Source organism: Mastigoproctus giganteus, chromosome 13 (genome assembly GCF_048544385.1).
Source record: "Mastigoproctus giganteus isolate SK-2022 chromosome 13, ASM4854438v1, whole genome shotgun sequence".
Lineage (NCBI taxonomy): Eukaryota > Metazoa > Arthropoda > Arachnida > Uropygi > Thelyphonidae > Mastigoproctus > Mastigoproctus giganteus.
The window spans coordinates 42,555,433-42,576,025 of NC_143587.1; the positions used below are offsets into that span (position 1 = coordinate 42,555,433).

Consider the following 20,593-nt stretch of genomic DNA (forward strand, 5'->3'; position numbering starts at 1 on the left):
CAGGATTCATTGCTGGGCCCATTGTTTTTTTGTGTATTTGTCAATGATATTGATGAGGGTATATCAGAATTAATGTTCAAGTTTGCAGATGATACAAAGGTTGGCAGGGTTGTTAATGACAATAAAGACAGTATGCTACCAACTGGACTTGGACAAATGGGCTGAGAAGTGGTAACTAAAGATTAACATTGACAAATGCAAAGTACTGCATCTGAGAGCAGTAACTGAAGAGAAAAGTACCAACTGTATGGTATTACACTCAGGGAAGTGGAGCAGGTTTGTTTGTTTGTTTGGTTGAGTTTTATTGGCGCATCAGCAACTATGGCTATAATGCGCCAAAACCTGGTCATAAAAAGTAAAACATTTTCAGTGACCTACTGAATTAGGTCACTACGTTAGGTTATAAAAACAAGTATATAACTGTAACAGACAAATATCAGTAAACAAGTAACAATAAAAAATAATAAGATTTTTAAATATGATTAAAAAGGTTTACTGATTTTAGGAAATTAAAAATAGGAGACACATGGTCATTGTCGGATAAAATCTGACTGAGTGTATACGGCTCAGTCAGATGGTTAAAAGCGGTAAAACGAGCATTTCTAAAACTGGTACAGTCAACTAAAATGTGTCTGATTGTTAAAATTGTACCACAGGACTCACACATAGGAGGGTCATCAGCCCTCAGCAAAAACGAATGAGTTAAATGACTGTGTCCTATGCGGGTCCGGGCAAGAACAACTTCCTCCTTACGATTCCTGCGCAGACTAGACTGCCATGGTTCAATTACAGGTTTTATATGATATAATTTATTCGCAGTGTCTATTCCACGAATCCTGCCATTGGGAATGTATACTTTGATGTATTATTTGCCTGTAGTCTGTATAGGGGACTAACAGGCAGTGGTTATTATTGGGAATTGCTGATTTGGCTGCGGCGTCAGCCAAATCATTTCCCCTAATCCCAATGTGGCTGGGAATCCAGCAGAAGCGGATATCATATTCACGTTCATGGGGAACGTGAATCTTCTGCTGAATGCTAGACAGAACTGGATGAGAATTATATCTCACGGTTATTAAAGCCTGTAACACGCTGAGAGAGTTGGAATATAACATGAACCGTTGGTATTGGCATTTACTAATGTGATCCAAGGCTAACTTTATAGCGTGCAGCTCTGCAGTAAATATGCTGCATTCAGAGGGAATCTGCTCCGATGTAGTGCTGTCTCTAAAGACAGCAGCAGATCCCACATATGATTCCGCCTTCGAGCCGTCTGTGTAGACTGGCGCGAAGTCAGAATGTTCAGCTCGGTGTGCTGAAAAAAGCTGCAGGTAGACAGACGATGGAGTGTCCGACTTTCCCCAATTTCTAAGGGACAAGTCACATGCCGGGACATGAGCATGCCAGGGTGGAAGGGGTTGCTTTGGTGTTTGGGCAACCTTGTCTACCTTTATATTCAGTTCTTTGAGTAGCTCTTGGACACGAATACCAAAAGGACGATTGGCAGTCTTACGGGTGTTGTACAAATTTTCCCATCGTGGCTCAAAAACGGTTAGCCATGTAGGGTGATCTGGCAGGGATTTCAGTTTTAGAGCGTAGTTTAGAAACTGCTTACGTCGAAGCGATAACGGTGGTTCGTTTGCTTCGACATATAAGCTCTGGACTGGAGAGGTTCGATATGCTCCAATAGCGGTACGGAGAGCCAGATGATGGACAGGATCCAGCCAACGAAGTACACTGTCTCTGGACGAATTGTAAACCAGGGACCCATAATCTAGTCTGGATTGCACAAGTGCACGGTAAATCCGAAGAAGGGTACATCGGTCTGCTCCCCAAGATGTAGAGGAGAGCAAGCGGAGAATATTCAGCCCTCTTGTGCACTTCGTGCGGAGTTGACGTATATGATCCAGAAAGGTCAACTTTTTGTCAAATATGAGTCCCAAGAATTTTGTGTCCGGTGCTACTAGAACAGCATTTTGTCCGAGCCTTAATTCAGGTTCAGGATGAAGATTACGCTTGCGACAAAAATGTACGCAAACGGTCTTCTCCGGCGAGAACCTGAAGCCATTAACAAGTGCCCAGGAATTGAGACGATCAATGGCTTTCTGCAGTTGTCTTTCAATAACCCTCATGTTGCATGACTGACAAAATATGCTAAAGTCATCAACATAGAGGGCACTGTTTACAGTTGGAGGAAGTTGTTCTATTATGGAATTTATTTTGATGGCGAAAAGCGTGACACTTAATACTGATCCTTGTGGTACTCCCTCCTCTTGGCTGAAGGAACGAGAGAGTGAGGATCCCACACGAACTTGGAAAGATCGATTGGCTAAAAAGTTTTTAATAAAAATGGGGAGTTGCCCCCTAAGACCAAGGCTATGCAGATCTTTTAAAATGCCAAATCTCCAAGTTGTGTCATACGCTTTCTCCATATCAAAGAACACCGACACCAAGTGTTCGCGTTTTAGGAAAGCATCCCGGATGGATGTTTCCAGTCTAATAAGATGGTCCAAAGTGGACCGGTTCCTTCGGAAGCCGCACTGGATGTTGGAGAGAAGGTCATTTGATTCTGAGAACCATATTATACGAGAATTAACCATTCTCTCCAGGATTTTGCACAGACAGCTAGTCAGAGCAATAGGACGATAATTGGTGGTGACTTTTGGATCCTTTCCTGGCTTAGGAAAAGCAAGGACGATTGCCTTCCGCCAGGAGTCCGGAAACTGCCCTTCAATAAAGATTCTGTTATATAGAAGGAGCAGATAATCCATAGATTTTGGTGAAAGACGTTTAATCATTTCATAATGGATGCCATCTGGTCCAACAGCACTTGCATTAGAAAGAGTGAGGGCTCTCTTCAGTTCCTGCATAGTGAATGCCCCGTTGTAGGGATAGAGGCCCTTGGACTTGAAATTGAGTGCCTGCTTTTCGATTTTATGTTTCAGGACCAGGAACTCTGGGGAATACGAAGATGTTGCGGAGATGTTAGAGAATGTTTCCCCAAGAGCATTGGCTATTGCAGCTGGATCTGCAATAGCGCATCCATTATAATCTAGGATTGAAGAAGGGTGGGATGTATATTTTCCCTTCATTTTCCGGATTTTATCCCAGACTACCTTAGAATTGGTAGCCTGGTTAATAGATGATGTAAAACGGATCCATGATTCCTTTTGACTCTGACGGCGAATGTAGCGTGCTTTGGCTCATGCACGCTTGAAGGCTATTAGATTAACAGTGGTAGGATATCGACGGAATATCCCCCACGCTTTGTTTTGAGCCTTTTTTGCTGCTGTGCATTGTGAATTCCACCAAGGTTTGGGAAATGGTGGAAACCGGGCAGACGTTTTTGGAACAGCATTCGCAGCTGCTTGGACAATGATTTCTGTGATGTACATTATTGCGTCATTGATAGGCTCCTGACTGACTGTACTGAGGTCAAAATTTGCCTGATGTTGGAAGGCATTCCAGTCAGCCTGATCAAACTTCCACCGTGGTACCCTAAAAGGAAGACATGGTCTCCCACTGTGTAACAAGGTTATCACAGGGAAGTGATCACTTCCGTATGGATTCTCCTCCACTTCCCAAGTGAGTGAAGGGAGTAGAGAAGGGGAGCAGATAGAGAGATCAATGGCAGAAAAAGTACGGGTAGGCATGTGGAAGAAGGTGTTTGTTCCAGTATTTAGAAGGGAAAGGGCATTGTCATTGAGCATACGCTCTATGACCACCCTTCCAGTGATGTTAGCACTACCCCACAGGGTGTTATGTCCATTAAAATCCCCAAGAAGTAAGAAAGGGGGAGGCAACTGCGTTACAAGATCATCAAGGTCTTCCTGGGAGATGTCAGTCCCAGGTGGCAAATAAATAGAGCAGATCGTTAATAGAAATCCCACTGTAAGGCGAACTGCAACAGCCTCTATGCTGGTTGTAATTAGCAAGGGCTGAACTGGGGTCTGATTATTCACAAGGATAGCCACTCCTCCATGAGCAGGACCATCCGCAATTCTATCCTTACGAAAGATTGTGATGTTATGCATGGTGGGATCATCATTTGCCTTTAGATAAGTCTCCTGCAAGCAAAAGCAAACTGGCTCGTGCTTTTGCAGGAGGGCCTTGATGTCATCTGTATTTCGCCGGAATCCACGACAATTCCATTGTAGGAATTTAGCCATTATTTTGGCTTGGTGGGTCCGTCAGGCGGCTTCCAAGGTGCTGAGGGCTTACTTTTATCAGTCTTGGCTTTATCTTTTTTGGGGAAGAATGGACGCTGTCCCGTGTCCATTTCTTCCTCCACAAAGAGTTCCAAGACTGATTCATCCTGTACCTCCTTGTTCTCTACATCCATTCTTTCTGTTGTTACTTGAGGCTCTTTACCACTTGGCTTTGGTAGTGGTGGAGCACTAGGAGGTACGGATATAGGAGTGGCAACTGACTGTGTTTTTTTGGTGGGCTTTTGAGAACTCAATAAATAGGGTGCAATCGGGGTGAATGACTCTCTTGGTGGTATAGTCATTTCAGTTTGTGGGCCGATAGTGCACTTCGCAGAAACCTTCTGGGCATATGAAGGTTTCCCGCTATTTACTGGTTGGATACGTTTTCTGGCCTCTGGGTAGGAGATATTCAGCTCTGTTTTCAGTTTTTGTATTTCTTTTTCATCCTTCCACCACTGGCATGCTCTAGAGTAGGCGGGATGCTCTTCTTGGCAATTGACACAGATAGGTTTTGGAGCTGAGCATTCCTTGCTCTCGTGGTCTTTAACACCACATCGAGCACAGGCAGGATTACCACGACAAGATGTTTGTGAGTGGCCGAATTTTTGGCATCTAAAGCACCGCAGTGGGTTTGGGATATAAATCCTCACTGGGCAGTTTAGATAGCCTGCCTTGATGGAACTTGGAGGCCGTGGGGTGTTAAACGTTAGGATGAGAACTCGGGTAGGGACGAGATTCCCATCCTTTCTCATTGATATTCTTTTGACAGCTGTCACTCCTTGTCCTTTTAATTCAGAGCAGATCTCTTCTTCAGAAACATGAAGAAAGTCCCACTCTGATATGACACCACGTGAAGAATTTAGAGTTTTGTGAGGGGTTACGATGATAGGTATTCCCCATATGGATGTAGACTTTATGATTTTTTCCGCTTGCTTGGTGGTAGAAGCTTCGACCAAAAGGTTGCCAGAACGCAGTCTTTTTACAGTTTTAGGCGAACCTGCCAACCCTTCTAATCCTTTCTGGATAAAGAAGGGTGACATCTTCCCAAGACTGCTCTCCGGTGGAATGGAGAATGAGGAAAAGCGGTGTCACTGATGATGATGGTGTATCCTCAGTCCTGGCTCTTTTTGCAGAGGTGTTTTCTGCGTCTTCATTTCGATTAGGTAGGGGCCTTGTTGGGGCCCCAGAAGAAAGGGGATTTAAATTACTCATATGAGTAAAGAGAAAATGTCTGATGCCTAAGTACCTCACCCACCACGGAGCCCTACGAGGGGGCGCCCACTCGTGAACTAGCAGGTACTGCGTACACGAATGGGACGCCGAGTTCGCTTAGAACACCATACCCACATTACCAATAAGTCTTTATCCCGTCCCAGGACCATAGGGAGGGAGACTTATTGGAACGCAGTTGACCCTAGCAGTATAAAACCACCCGCCGATTGATCCCAGTCGAGCCGGTCCGGGACCACCCGTCTCGTCGAAGCAGGGGCCAAAGTGGTGTATTAAGGCTGGGCCCTCAACCACCAGGATCCCCCTTTCCGCTTCCACGGGTCGCGGCGCACGGCTGCACACGCTGGATTCCAATGTTGTAACCCTGGAACCAAGGTATGGGCGTTGGATCCCAGTGATGCTAATCTGGCAAACCAGCAGCATCACTGGGAGGTCCCCTCACCACGTACAGGTGCCCACGTCGAGGGGAGTGGAGCAGGACAAAGACATGGGAGTAATTGTGTAGTCAGATATGAAGTTTGTTGAGCTGTGCAGATGAGCTGCCATAGCAGGTCATGGAGGCTTGTCAATGATATATAGGAATTTTGCTAGCAGGGACAAGGAGGTGATTATCCCGTTGTACAAGGCAATGGTCAGGCCACACCTTGAATACTGTGGTAATACCGGAGGCCCCATTTTAGGAATGATGTAGTAGTAGTGGCATGTGATGCAAGAAAGCAAGTGTATGAGCTTATGCACCATCAGCCAAAAAAAAAAATCACACCATTCCCTCCAAATGCCTGTCCAGTTCCTCCTTAAATTTATTCAACCTATCAACTTCCACAACGACAGATGGAAGTTTGTTCCAGCAATTAACCACCCGCTGGCTAAAGGCAAATTTCCGCACATCTATTCTACATCTGTCTTTTCTTAATTTGAATTTATGCCCCCTTTGGTTCGTAATCTGAACAAGTGGAAGGATCCCATCAGAATTCAGCGTGCTCAACCCATTCAAGGCCTTATATACCTCAATCAGATCACCGCGCAGGTGCCTAGTCTCCAGTCACTGTACAGTTACTAGAATCAGTATATCGAAGAAGATTGGTGTTAAGAATAACAAATGTGTGCTCTTACCAAGATAGGCTTAAGTTCTGAAAATTGCAGTGCCTGGAGCCTAGGTACATGCGAGGTGGTCTCACTGAGGTGTATAAGGCCTTGCAGCAAGCTCAATGCTGATGGGATCCTCTTGCTCAGATTAAGAACCTGAGGGGGCATAGATTCAAATTGAGGAAACACATTATGTACAGAAATTTGCCTTTATCCAGTGAGTAGTTGGCTGCTGGAACAGACTTCCATCTCCTCTTGTGGAAGTTAATTGCTTAAATAAATTTAAGGCTGAGCTGGACAAGCATTTGGAATGAACAAGATGAGTGAAATGGGAGGTTTTTTTTTTTTTTTTGGCTAATGCTGCATAAGCTTGCTTTCTTGCATCGTATGCCTCTGCTACTGCTAAAAATCACTGTTTACCCATCTCGGTAATAGTAGGAAATACCTGTACAAATAGCACTGAAACGTTCATGAACATTTCAGTGCTATTCAGAATTCAGCGTTGAGCATGCTGAATTCTGATGGGATCCTTCCACTTGTTCAGATTACGAACTTAAGGGGACATAAATTCAAATTAAGAAAAGACAGATGTAGAATAGATGTGCGGAAATTTGCCTTTAGCCAGCAGGTGGTTAATTGTTGGAACAAACTTCCATCTGTCGTAGAAGTTGATAGGTTGAATAAATTTAAGGAGGAACTAGACAGGCATTTGGAGGGAATGGTGTGATTTTTTTTTTTTGGCTGATGCTGCATAAGCTCATACACATGCTTTCTTGCATCACATGCCACTACTACATCACAGCAGACTTACAGAGATCATGTATCACTGAATGAACAGGCACAGTTCTTTAGACCACTATCTAGTAAAATGACTCATTTCACAATACAGGAACCCCCCAACTTACGTAATACTCGACTTATACAAATTCGACTTTACGTAAGTTTTTGCCAGCTGGTGCAAACTTAAAAAAATCGTGGAAACGTATTTTGCAACCCATAGGAATAAATGGAGCTATCGTGAAAATATCATAATGTGAACCCAATAACACATTGTTTTCATTTGGTAATTTGTTCCAAGACCCTGGAAGTTGAAAATTTTGCTATATAGCTAAGCTATTTATCTCTCTAAAATTTTGATCATATTTATAATGGAAATTGCACTACACTTTCATCATTATCATATGTTCCATTATAAGCATCAATTTTGAACGCCTTTTGTGATATTTTTCAAAAACACATTTCTGTAGGTCAATACCATAAAATAATAAAAACAATTTGCACTTTCCGGTTTAATCAATTATAAACGGGTAGTAAACTCGATCTTATTGCATTTGCAGTGATCCCGATAACTGAAATTCTGTGGGTGTTTACATTATTTACGTATTACAATGAAGAGAAAACGCCCAACAGAAAGTGCAAGTGCTGGGATTGCTAGGAAACGAAACGAAACAAAATTGATTTAGAAATGAAGATGATTAATTAAGAAGTATGAAGCATGATGTTGTTGTTGTGGTGGTGGTGGTGGTGTTTTCTGGCACAAGGGCGACTTAGGCCATACTGCATCTGCATCTCCCAAATTAATTGAGTCACTTATGATAACTGCACGGGGAGCAGTTAGAAACGGTCATACATTTTTATTTGTTTCAAATAGAAAAAGAATTCAGAGATTTGCTTTTTTACCTATTATGCTATTTAGAGAGAGGTTGTTATAGATCTGAAATGAAACTAAAAGACATTCGTCGGGCATTGTTGAACAAGTTACATTCAAGGAGTATATGTTTTACTGTAAGAGGTTGCGAGTAGTGCATACACTGTGCAATGAAACATGACAAAGTTTGTCATCTATTGCATGGAATTAGGTCTCGCTGCGTCAACAGTGAATACTATTTTAAAGTACAGAGCGCGTATCAAAGAACATGTTAAAGGATTAACGTATTTCACACTGGGGCTAGTCTGCCCCAACAATGATCACAAAACAACGTTCAGGTGCTATATCGAAGATGGAAAAGCTATTAATAATATGGATGGAAAACCAGATTCAGAAGCGAGTGCCCCTGAGTTCAATGGCCATTCAAGAAAAAGCAAGAAGTATTTATGAGGATATTAAGGATAAGTACAGCAAACCACAAGCCAAGTTTGTGGCATGCAATAGGTGGTTTAATACATTCAAACAGCGCTCGTTTCCAAGACATTAAAGTTGCCAATGACGATTTTGCAGCTGCAGAGAAATTTTGTGATGTGTTGGAAAAATCCCCTTCTAAATCTCCACAGCCCTCAACTTCTGCAGCGGCGTACTTATCAGCTGGACATTTAATTCTGGCAACAATGCTCGAAAGGTAAAACTTGCTTACATTATGCCTGTCTCGTCTCTCTTTTTGTAATTTTTTAATTTTGAAATTTTTGTAATTTTGTACACCTTTGTAATTTTTCCTGCCCGAGATAAAAAAAATTTGAATAATTCTATTTACATGTTCATCGAACATTTCTTTTTTGTGTGCGGAATTTCCCTAAATGCTTATTTAGGGAAATTCCAACTTATTTAGGGAAATTCCAACTTAGGTAGTGTTCCGCGGAATGGAACCCTTACGTAAGTCGGGGAGTTCCTGTACCAAAGTGTATTGGTAAGTATTCCAGTTACCTCACTCCAAGAACTAGGCAAGATGTGGCTGATGAATGGTTTGCATTTCTTAGTATTATGTCATTTTTATTTCAAATGGTGATAACCATAGTATGCTGTTAGGAACACAGTGAAATCACTATGACTCTGCCACAGCAATGTTTTGTGCTTCTTGATTACAACTGAAACAAGGCTATAATTTTACTTTTCAATGTGTTCCCACTTATTACTATTATTATTAGTGCTAATGGCAAATGGTGCAAGGAAGCAAGCTTATAAAAAAAAAGACCCACCTTACCTGCTAATAATAAGTCTAATTCTTCTTTATTCAAACTCTATCCCCAACACCCTCCTAAAACACCACAGTTTGTTCTAGCAATCAATCACTCTCTGGTTGAAAGCAAATTTGCACATATCTTATCTGCACCATCCTCTTTCAGTTTAGTTGTGTGTGTGTGTGTGTGTGTGTGTGTGTGTGTGTGTGTGTGTGTGTGTGTGTGTGTGTGTGTGTGTGGGTGGGTGGGTGGTCTGAGAAAAAGTAAGAATACCATCATCATTAAGTTTACTGAATCCATTTAGACTTAACTACTTTAATGTCTACTTCTCAAGACCTGAAATTTGCAGAGTCAAAGTCTTTTTGTGATAAGCATTCTCGATTTTCAAGATATCCAAATCTTTCTTCCTCGTATGTAGCCTAACCATTGCCATATACAAAAGGATAATCTCCTTGTCCCTGATGGCAAAACTCTTGTATATCACTGACAAAACATCATTTTGTCAGTGGTATACAAGACATGCAAACAAGCTGTTTTCTTAACAGCTTGTCTGCATTGTCCGAAGAAATGTTGTTAGGCTGTACAATTTCATTCACAAAGGTCTTTTCTGTTCTCCATTAACTTGAGTGTGATACCACCCATTTTAGTATATTATTCTGGAATTATTTCTACCTATTTATCGTTGTTAAACTTCAAATGCCACTTGTCAGCTCACCTATCTAATTTTTTTAGGCTTTGTTGCAGAAATGTACCATGATTCCTATCATTGCTACCATCATATACTCCCTCCTATCGTGGATAGGAGGGAGTATATGATGAGAGCCTTGTCAATCAATTCGGCCCTGGAGAGATTGTGCAAGGCTCAAGGGGTAGAATTTTTTTAAGCATGGTCTGTACTTGTTAACAGGAAAAACTGCTTCTACAGGGATGGGATACACTTAAATAGAAAGGGTGCAAGAATATTTGCTGATGCTATCGAGGCAGTGCTAAGTGGGTTGAAAAACTGCTAGCTTGGGGGGGAAGATACAAGGACTAATAGATTAACAGTAGCAGTTGGCAGAGGTGAAAGTGATTCTTGCACTGTTTCTATTGGAATGAGCAGCAGCCTCGAAAACAAGATGCAGAGTATTTCAGAGACTGCTGGGAGTCATTGCAGTACAAGTAAACACATGGGTTGTGTTAGGGTTGCTAAGAATAGAAACAGGTGCATGTATACTTGTGCATACACCAATGCTAGGAGTTTGGTAAATAAATTTGATGAATTTGAGGTATTGCTCAAAACATCAAAGGCAGATATTGTTGGGATATCAGAGACGTGGTGTCACACAGATATAAGGAATGCAGAACTGGAATTTGGAGAGTACAATGTGTTTAGAAAGGATAGACAGGGTAGGAAGGGAGGAGGGGGTATGCTATTAGTTAAGAAACACATAAAATCCAAGGAAGTTAAGCCAGTCGACATCGCTGAACTGTGCAGTATCGAGTCAGTTTGGTGTGACATAAGCATTGGGAGATCAAAATTGAGAGTAGGAGTGTGTTATAGGCCTAATGACACTGATGAGTATAATAAGAAACTGTACAGGGAAATAGAGTGGGCCAGTAAATCAGAGTCTTAAAATGGGGGATTTTAATTTCCCAGAAATTGACTGGAATTTGTGGTTTGGTCACACACACACTAGCAAGGCTTTTGTGGATTTATTGGATGGATGATTGTTTTCTACATCAGCATGTTCGGGAGGCAACTAGAGGGAATAATAATCTTGATCTGATTATCATAGTGATTCTTCATGCATTAAGAATCTGCACATAAAGGAACCACTAGGTTGCAGTGATCACAGTGTGTTCAAGTGGGATTTACTCAAAAAGGTAGCTACCACCAGGGGTAAAGGGAAGGGTTTTTGCTTTCGTAAAGGCGACTACGATGGCCTGAGACAGTATCTAAATTATATACAGTGGGACCAACTGATGATGTTACCAACAGCAAATTCAAAATGGAAGCATTCAAACAATTTATCTGGGAAGATACTAGGCTTTACATACCAACTAATAAATATTGTTCAAGGTTTAGGCCTAAATGGATGTCAGATGAACTAATGAGACATATGGCAGAAAAGAAAAATGCATGGGATACATATAAATTAATGGGTGATATGGAAGCCTATGATAGATATAAGCTGGTCTGTAACCAAGTCACAAAGGAGATTAGGCAGGCTAAGGCAGATGAGAAATCTTTGGCAAAGGATGCAAAGAAAAACAGCAAAGAGTTCTTTACCTATGTAAACTCTAGAAGGAAAGGGATGAATCAGATTGGTCCACTGGATATTGATGGTTCAACTATTGATGATCCTGCTCAAGTAGCTAACAAACTAAATGAGTATTTTGCATCTACATTCACCCATGAGGAGTTATTTATGGAGGGGAATGCCAGAGGTGAATTAAACTCTGGCAGTGAGCTACATGATTTTGTAATAACTGAGAGCAAAGTGGAGGAGAAATTATTGAAGATAAACATAAAAAAGGCACCCAGGTTGGATGGAATCTATCCAGTTATATTAAAGGAGGCAGCAAAGGCAGTAGGCAAACCCTTAGCCATAATTATGAGAGCTTCCTTGGACCCCAGGGAGGTACCCATGGACTGGAGATGTGCAAATGTGACCCCAGTTCACAAAGGAGGATCAAAATGTGACACAAGTAATTATAGACCTGTTATTTTAACTTCTGTTCAGGGAAAATTAATGGAGGCACTGGTTAAAGATGCACTGCAGGATCATCTAGTCAAGACTTTAGTTATAGCTCAGACACAGCATGGTTTTGTTAAGGGAAAGTCTTGCCTGACCAATTTGATTGGATACAAAATTATGCAGGGAATAACTTTGATATCATATAGTTGGATCTTAGAAAGGCTTTTGATACTATTGCACAAGGAGGACTGCTGCACAAATTGGAGCAGTGTGGCATTGGAGGCATATTGCTGCTATGGATAAAGTGATGGCCAAGTGGGAGAAGACAGAGTGGTAATCAATGGACACTGCTCATCGTGGACTAATGTTATTAGTGGAGTCCCTCAGGGTTCAGTTTTGGATCCATTGTTGTTTTCTGTATTTATAAATGATATTGATGATTGTATATCAAGCTTAATGTCCAAGTTTGCAGAAGATACGAAGGTTGGCAGGGTTGTTAAGGACACTACTGATGCTATGCTGCTGCAACAAGATCTCGAAAGGTTGAGCAGATGGGCTGAGAGGTGGTAAATTAAGTTTAACATTGACAAATCTAAAGTACTACATATGGGAAGCAAGAACTGCAGAGTAATGTATCAACTCTGTGGTACTACACTGACAGTGGTAGAGAATTAAAAGGACCTAGGGGTAATTGTGCAGGCAGATATGAAGTTTTCTGAGCAGTACAGATGGTCTGCAAGAGTAGCTCATGGTGTCTTGTCAATGACATACAGGAATTTTTCTATCAGGGATAAGGAGCTGATTATCCCCTTGTAAGAGGATAATCACCTGACCATTGCGTTATGAGGTGATTATTCCCTTTTAAGAGGATAATCACCTCATAATGGAACAGAGAGATGCTCTCACAAAGAAAGGCTTCAGTTTTTGCAAATTACAGTGTCTGGAGACATGGGATTCTTCCTCTTGCTCAGAATAATCACCTGAGAGGGCATAAATTCAAATTGAGGAAAGACAGTTGTAGTATAGATGTGCGGAAGTTTGCCTTTAGCCAGTTGGTTGGTTGGTGGAAGACTTCCATCCTTTGTTGTGGAAGTTGATAAATTTAAGGCTGAGCTGGACAGGTATTTGGAAAGAATGGAGGGGTGAAAATGGGAGCGGTTTTTTTTTTTTTTTTTTTGGCTGATGCTGCATAAGCTTGCTTTCTTGCATCATATGCCTCTACTAATGCTAATTAACTATTCTGCCAACCTTATAATTTTTTTTGTTTTGTTTTTGTTCTTGTTAGACTCTGGCATGACCACCAGGTCAGTGGAGCTTACAATAAATCATCAATTCAAACGTTAATCGTATTCAGCAGTCACGGGCTTGAACCTCAGTCGACTCAAAGAGTTCATGCTACTGCACTTACTCTCCTGACCACTTGGCTATGTCACATCATTTGCAAACTTAGACAATAAGCTTGGTATGTTTTCATTAATATCATTAATAAATATTGTAAATAGTAAGAGAAAAAACACTGAGTGACTTCACTAACAACATGAGTCCAAAAGAGCAGTGCCCATTTAGAACTATGCTGTATCTTCTGCCACTCAACCATTCTTTCACCTATAACAGTAACTCATCCCTAATGCCACACTACTCCAATTTATACAGCAGTATTTTGGGCAGAATGGTTAAAGGTATGCTGTAATCTAAATATATGATGCTAAAATTAGTGTTTACATCCAGTTCCTTTGTTAGTACATTGTAATAGATAAACAGATAAGATCCTGCAATACTTCTTTAATCACTGACTTCATTATTTTCCCTAGAACAGAAGTAAAGCTTATAGTTCTAAAATTATCCATATCATTCTTTGATCTCTCTTTGTAAATAGGAGACACATGCATATCTCCAATCTATAGGAACCTCCCATGAATCTGAGGATGCTCGCATAATCATGGCCAAAGGTTTGTTTACTTCTTTTACTGCTTCTTTTAATATAACTCAACAGATTTCATCAGCCCCAGGTGCCTTGTTTACATTTAGCTCCAGAAATATCTCTTTAACTTTTTTTCTTCAGTTATATCAAAATGATTAAGCTTCCAGTTATGACTATATGTATTTCTTGTGTTCCTATCCCTAGAAACTTCTTCATGCAGGAACCAAGATGTGAAATATTTATTTCGTTTGTCAGCAACCTGAACAGAAGCATCAATAGTTATTCATCCTTTTCTTTCTAATGTGAACATACTTTTTTCTTTGCATTCTTAGCCAAGGACTTCTAACAATGAGTTTGCCAAACCCCCTTTGTGATCTGACTGCACTCTATTTTTACATGCTACAGGTTTCATTTCATCTGCTAATTTAAAATTATCCCAGCATTTTCCTTGTCTCATCAGTTCATTTGACATTTATTTAGGTCTAAATCTTGGATAACATTCTTAGTTGGTATAAAAAGTTTAGAAACTCTATGATTACCCTAAACGTCTTTCATTTAAAATATGCAGTTAGTAACATTATCAGTTAGTCACATTGAACAGAATTTTAAAACTGTCTGAGACCAATACAGTCATCTTTACAAAAGCAAAAGTCCATTCCTTTACCCTTGAAAGTAGTTATATTTTTAAGTAGATCCCACATCAACATATTATGATTACTTCGGCTTAATGGTTCCTTTAAATAGATATTTTTAATGAATAAAAATCCACTGCTAATAATCACATCTAGAGTATTGCTTTCTCTTGTTGCCTCTCTGACATGCTGCTGTAGAAAACAGAAATCAATAAATTAATATCCAGAAAATTGAGTGAACAACCTACTTTGAACTACTTAGAAAATCAATGACTGGTACATTACTTTCCACATCTTACACAATGAAGTTCAACTGTAATCATTGGATACATGTAAATTCTCAAGATATTACAATATTTTAATAAGTTATATATATATATATATATATAGGGCAGTCATTCTAGAAAATTGATACTTACTTTTCAGATGAAATGGGAACAATAAATAAAGGACAGGACGATCCTGGTGCTAGAATACTGGAAGATATTTTCTTTCCTCCAGATAGGGCACTAGAATAAGTAGGATATATATCTACAGATAGAGGACAAGGTAATTTCATCTGGACAAGCATTGGCATATCTGTTATTTTATCCAACAATGAACGCTCTTCATGCCGCACTTGAAAACGAATTGTGTAATCTCCTTTTTCTAATTTAAGGGAATACTAACAAAGGGGGAAAAAAAAAATCTTAGATAACCAATGTATACATATGTGATTTATATTATATATGAATTAAGCTGATTATTTTGCATGAAACATGGGACTATGCTTAAGATTCACTATTGAATGGTCAGTGCCTTTGCACCATGTTTTGTTTGTAGTGAACTGTCCAAGTCAATAATAAAACTGATGAGAAGCTAATCAGCTTCCAAATGGTGCCGTATGGGTGGTGGTATCGGATGAGAATAAGTAATATTAGTCTTCTCCACTGGTAAACCGTTACTTATTCAAAGCAATGCAATACCTCGGACACTCGTGAATACCTTCACAATGAGCTATGAAGGTATTCACAATATGAGATACAATTAATATGACGCTAATTATCAACTTGGACAGTTCGCTAAAACATGGTGCAAAGACAATGACCCATTCAATACCATATATGAATGAATGTACTTTGTTTTGTCAAGTTCAACAAAATTGTAATTTCTTACTATTTGCTACAGGATAACACTTAAATTGACTGAAAAAAATAAAATATAAAAAATGATTTTATCCACTTTGTTCACTTATTTTTTCTTTCAAGAAATCGGAACGTAAATCCTGAAAATTAGTCTACAGAAGTTCAAGTCTAATGTCAACAAATATCTTCTTTCACCTTCTCAACCTGCAACCCATGCACAGTACTAAGCGCTAAAGGTTCTAATACCTCTTGTGTTTGGGGTTTTCATTAAAGAAAAAAATAAAAAAACACTTAAATCTAAGCCAAGATTCTTTGTATTTTTATTTCTTTGATCCTTGACATGACCATCTATGAGTTTCCCTATCGCACATAAACAGGTCACGATTACTAAATATTTATGTCAAAATCTTATGTAGCCAACCTTTTCCAATTTAAATTTATGGTCACCCTCACCCAATTATGAGTGTCATTTCAGAAAGAGTAAGGATTCCATCAGCATTTAGTTTACTCAATACATCTAAAGCCTTAAACACTTCACTCAAGTTTAATTTCACAGATGCCTAATTTTCAGACACTGCAATTTAGAGAATTTGGGTAATTTTTGGTAAGAGTAGTCCTCTTCCGACTACTAATCTTGACCATCTTCTCCACGCTCATTCCAACAGATCTATGTCCTTCCTAAAATGAGGCCTTCCAAACTTGCATGCAATAATCAAAATGCAGATTTTTCATTTTTTAGTGAGATTGAATGAGATGATTACTACCCAAATGGATTGATTATCTTGAATTTATCAGTTAAACCTAAATCCCTCCCTTTTTTTTTTTTTTTCTCCTCTTTTTATTCATTGGAAACTCCAAACATGATAGGTATTAGACCCTATAGTACTTGGTATAGTGTGTGGGTTGAAAGTTGAGAAAGTGAAAGAATATAATTATTGACATTAGATTGCCATTTTAAAGTCTGTCTGCCAAATTTATCCAGGTCTTAGTGAAGTATCATATCCGGTTTACTATCTTTAACCACCCTGCTTACCATTGAATTATCAGAAAACTATTGTGTTTGACAAAACAGCAATTGGAAAGACTGAGGTCCACAGGAAATAAGAGGTTAGGGAGAAATTACAGAATTTAATGTGAGCACTGGGTAGCGAGATAAATTTAAGAGGCACCACAGAATTGTGAAAAAGGTTATTTGCGGAGAAAGCATTAATGTAAGTGAAGAAGATTGCAACAGTTGGAGGAACAATACCTTAAAGAAGATTTTGGAAGACTATGAACCTAAGGATTTTTTTTATTGCTGACGAAATGGGTTTATTCTTTAAATGTTTACCGAATAGAACACTTGCTTTTAAGGATGATAAATGTTTTGGCAGAAAAAAAAGCAAAGAACTTATTTTTTTGCTCCAACTAGCACAGCAACTTTCACTGTGATAGTTGGAGTAAATATGACAAGAAGAAAAAAATTAAGACTTTTAGTCATTGGAAAATCAAAATACTCAAGATGTTTTAGAGGCACAAAATTTTTGGAAGTTGACTACACCTTTAATAAAAAAGCATGGATGACAAGTGATATTTTTGAAGAATGGATATTGAAACTAGACAAGCGTATAACAAAAGAAAAAAGGAAAATCATGTTGGTAACTGACAACTGTCCGGCACATCCTGCCAGTATTTTTGCCAAACTTAAGTGTGAAGTTGTTGTTTTTACCACCAAATGTAATGTCAAAACTCCAGCCAATGGACCAAGGCATTATTAAAAATTTTAAATTTCATTATTGAAAGAGAATAATAATGAAGATTGTCAATGCATTATCAGAAAATAGAAACTTGGAGGCTACAATTAACCTTAGAGATTGCATCTCTGAACTGGCAAAAGTTTGGACAAATGATGTCATGAATACAATATTCAAAATTGTTTTTCGAAAGTGGGATTTGCATTGAATGCAGAAGTCGAACAACAACTGGATGAACAAGATGACCTGCCCCTTTCACAACGGAAAAACTTTTGGACATTATTAGAATCATCCGGAAATATCGAAAATGAAATAACACTGGATAGTAATGTTTATGTAGATCAAGATCTGACTACAACTGAACATCCGAATGAAGATGAAATACTGCTGAACAGTGTTAGACACGACCATGATCACGAAGAAATTAATGATAATGCTGAAAACGCATCAGAACAACCCGCAGAAAAGCCAACTCGCAAAGAAATGATTCACGCTTTTAAAACAGTTCGTATGGGTCTACAGTTTTGTGAAAATGTTCCTGATAATGTTTTTAATGATCTGAACAAATGTGAGGTTTTCTTTGAGAATCAGACATTTTTTAATTGAACTGTGCAAACGAAAATTACAGATTTTTTTTTAATTTGTGATACTTACCGGCGAAAATTGTATAAATTAACGTAATTTAAATAAGTGTTTTTGAAATAAAATACATTAAAAATAAATGTAGATTCGTTTTCATTTTCTAATTAGATAACAATTTCTAATAAAAAGATTTTTTGTACAACGAAATTTCTCTATAACGAATTTTTTCGCTGGATTTATTGAATTCGTTATAGGGAAGTTCGACTGTATATGAAAAGAAGCACAGTACACTTCACTTTCCATTTATATAACAAGATGATGAAACAAGATTCACTTACTGAATCCCGTTCCATCATCTTGTCCACATCAATTTCAGCACTTATTGAATATTTAAAGGACATATTAAAGGATAAAAATTCTTAATTCATATTACAATATAACAAATATGGTAACATTCAGTGTTATGTAAACAAGTCCAAAATACACCAGGGAAAATGTAAATGTTGCTCATAAACATTTACTCAATAAAGGTTTTTGAGTAATATTTACATAAGTAACATTTGACTGCATTTCCATGAGTAAGTATCCAGTTGACATTTTTTTTTTTTTTTTTTTAAATGTAAACCCCAAACACGAGAGGTATTAGAACCTATAGTACTCAGTACCGTGCTTGGGTTGGAGGTTGAGAAGATGATTTTTTTTTTTTTTTGTTTTTTTTTTTTTTTTAGGAGCATTAGCAACTAAGGCCATATTGCTCCGGGATATGCGGTGGTCATTCCTGACCTTTCCGCATCCTCCGTATTTGGTGGTGACGGACTCGAACCCTGGTCTAATCAAGAAGCGTGTGCTACGCACTGCTGCTCCTTCCCACCTGGCTACGGAGGCGCCATTGAGAAGATGAAAGAAGATATTTGTTGACATTGGACTTTAACTTCTGTAGACTGTAATTTTCAGGAAATACGTATGAAGGAAGGTTGTTACAGAAAACAGCAGTTGAATGAATAAATGAGGAAGATGAAAAGTCGGTTCTGTGAGTTTGAAGTTGCACAGTAAATGGATGTTGGCTGGTGGCGGCACGTGTTCAGACTGTTTTGAAAGAGAGAGCAGGAATTATAGAAGCCAATTCAGAAGAACAGTGCCCATGGAAGTATCTGTAGAAGAGGCATGCAGCAGAAACAGTACGTCTATGAGAAAGCGATTGGAGAGACTGTTAAAGATGAATCATTAATTAACCTAACTGCCCTCTTCTGAACGGAATCAAGAAGCCTGAGAAAGGTTTTGGGGGCACCACCCCAGACGTGGGAACAATAATCCACGGTAGGGCAGATTTTTGATTTATACAGAGTGATCAGCTGTTTGGAAGAAAAGTAATGTCAAGAGCGAAAGAGAAAACCAAGTTTTTTAGATGCAGAGGAAGCAATATTTGTAATGTGCTTCTGCCAAGAGAGATTAGAAGTCAGGGTAATCCCCAAAAGAGATATATTATTTTGCCTAGAAAGCAGAGTGTCAAAAAAGATAAGCATAGGAGCAGAAGAATCCTTTTTGCGAGATATAAGACAAGACTGAGTTTTAGAAGGGTTGAAATCAACTAAGTTGTCTTTGGCCCACTGGAGAATTACCCCGATTTTTTTTTTTTTTTTTTTTTGATTTGGTAGTTGTTGGCGCATCGGCTTCTGTGGCCATATTGCACCTCCCAAGGTTTTTGCAGTACTTTGATCCAAGCCCGAGGCGGGAATCGAACCCGCGACCTTTGGGTTGCCGGGCAGGTACTTTACCCACTCGGCTAGCCCGGTCGGCTAGAATTACCCGAAGATCGGCATTTAAGGAATGGGTAGCAGATTTTTGAGAAGTTGAAGCTGATTGAACAGGGAAAGGTTTCTCAAAATAGAAAGTGGAATGCAATGTGCTATCACCGGCAAACCTATGGATAGGATTTCCAGTCAATGGACTTACTTGTATATTTTCCTCTTAATATACAAGAGGAAAAGAGTGGGAGAAAGAACTGAACCTTGGGGGACACTGGCATTAGTGAAAAAGTTAGAAGACTGAGAGCCATCTACCATCACCTTCAGTGAGCGATCAGAGAGAAAACTGGATAACCAATTACTAAAACCAGTTGCCAAACCATAAGATGGAAGCTTGTTTAGAAGGCCTTTATGCCAAACACGATCGAAAGCCTTTGAGATGTCATGAGCAACTACTTGTGTTTCACTGAACCTTTCCATTGAATTAGTCCATAAATGGGTAACATAAGCCAGAACATCACCAGTGGATCGACACTGACAGAATCCATACTGGTGATCATTGATCAGAAGGAAGGTTTCTAGATAGTTTAAGAGTTGATGGTTAATTGTTTCTCCATTACTTTAGAAAGAGTAGAAGTAATTGCAATGGGATGATAATTGGATGGGAGGGATTTGTCACCCTTTTTAGGAACTGGTTGGATATGAGCAAATTTCCAAGCAGAAGGAAAAACACCTTTGGAATAAGAAAGTGAAAAAAGG

At 39.2% G+C, this 20,593-nt stretch overlaps 1 protein-coding gene across 1 annotated transcript in view; it reads right to left on the reverse strand.

Annotated features, from left to right (window-relative positions):
- The window catches only part of TppII (Tripeptidyl-peptidase II), a 647,643-nt gene that overhangs the window by 131,031 nt on the left and 496,019 nt on the right, over positions 1-20,593 (reverse strand). The window contains exon 23 of the mRNA XM_090387764.1: positions 15,070-15,314. Within this exon, the coding sequence (XP_090243890.1) occupies positions 15,070-15,314 (245 nt within the window). The remainder of the gene's footprint in view (positions 1-15,069; positions 15,315-20,593) is intronic.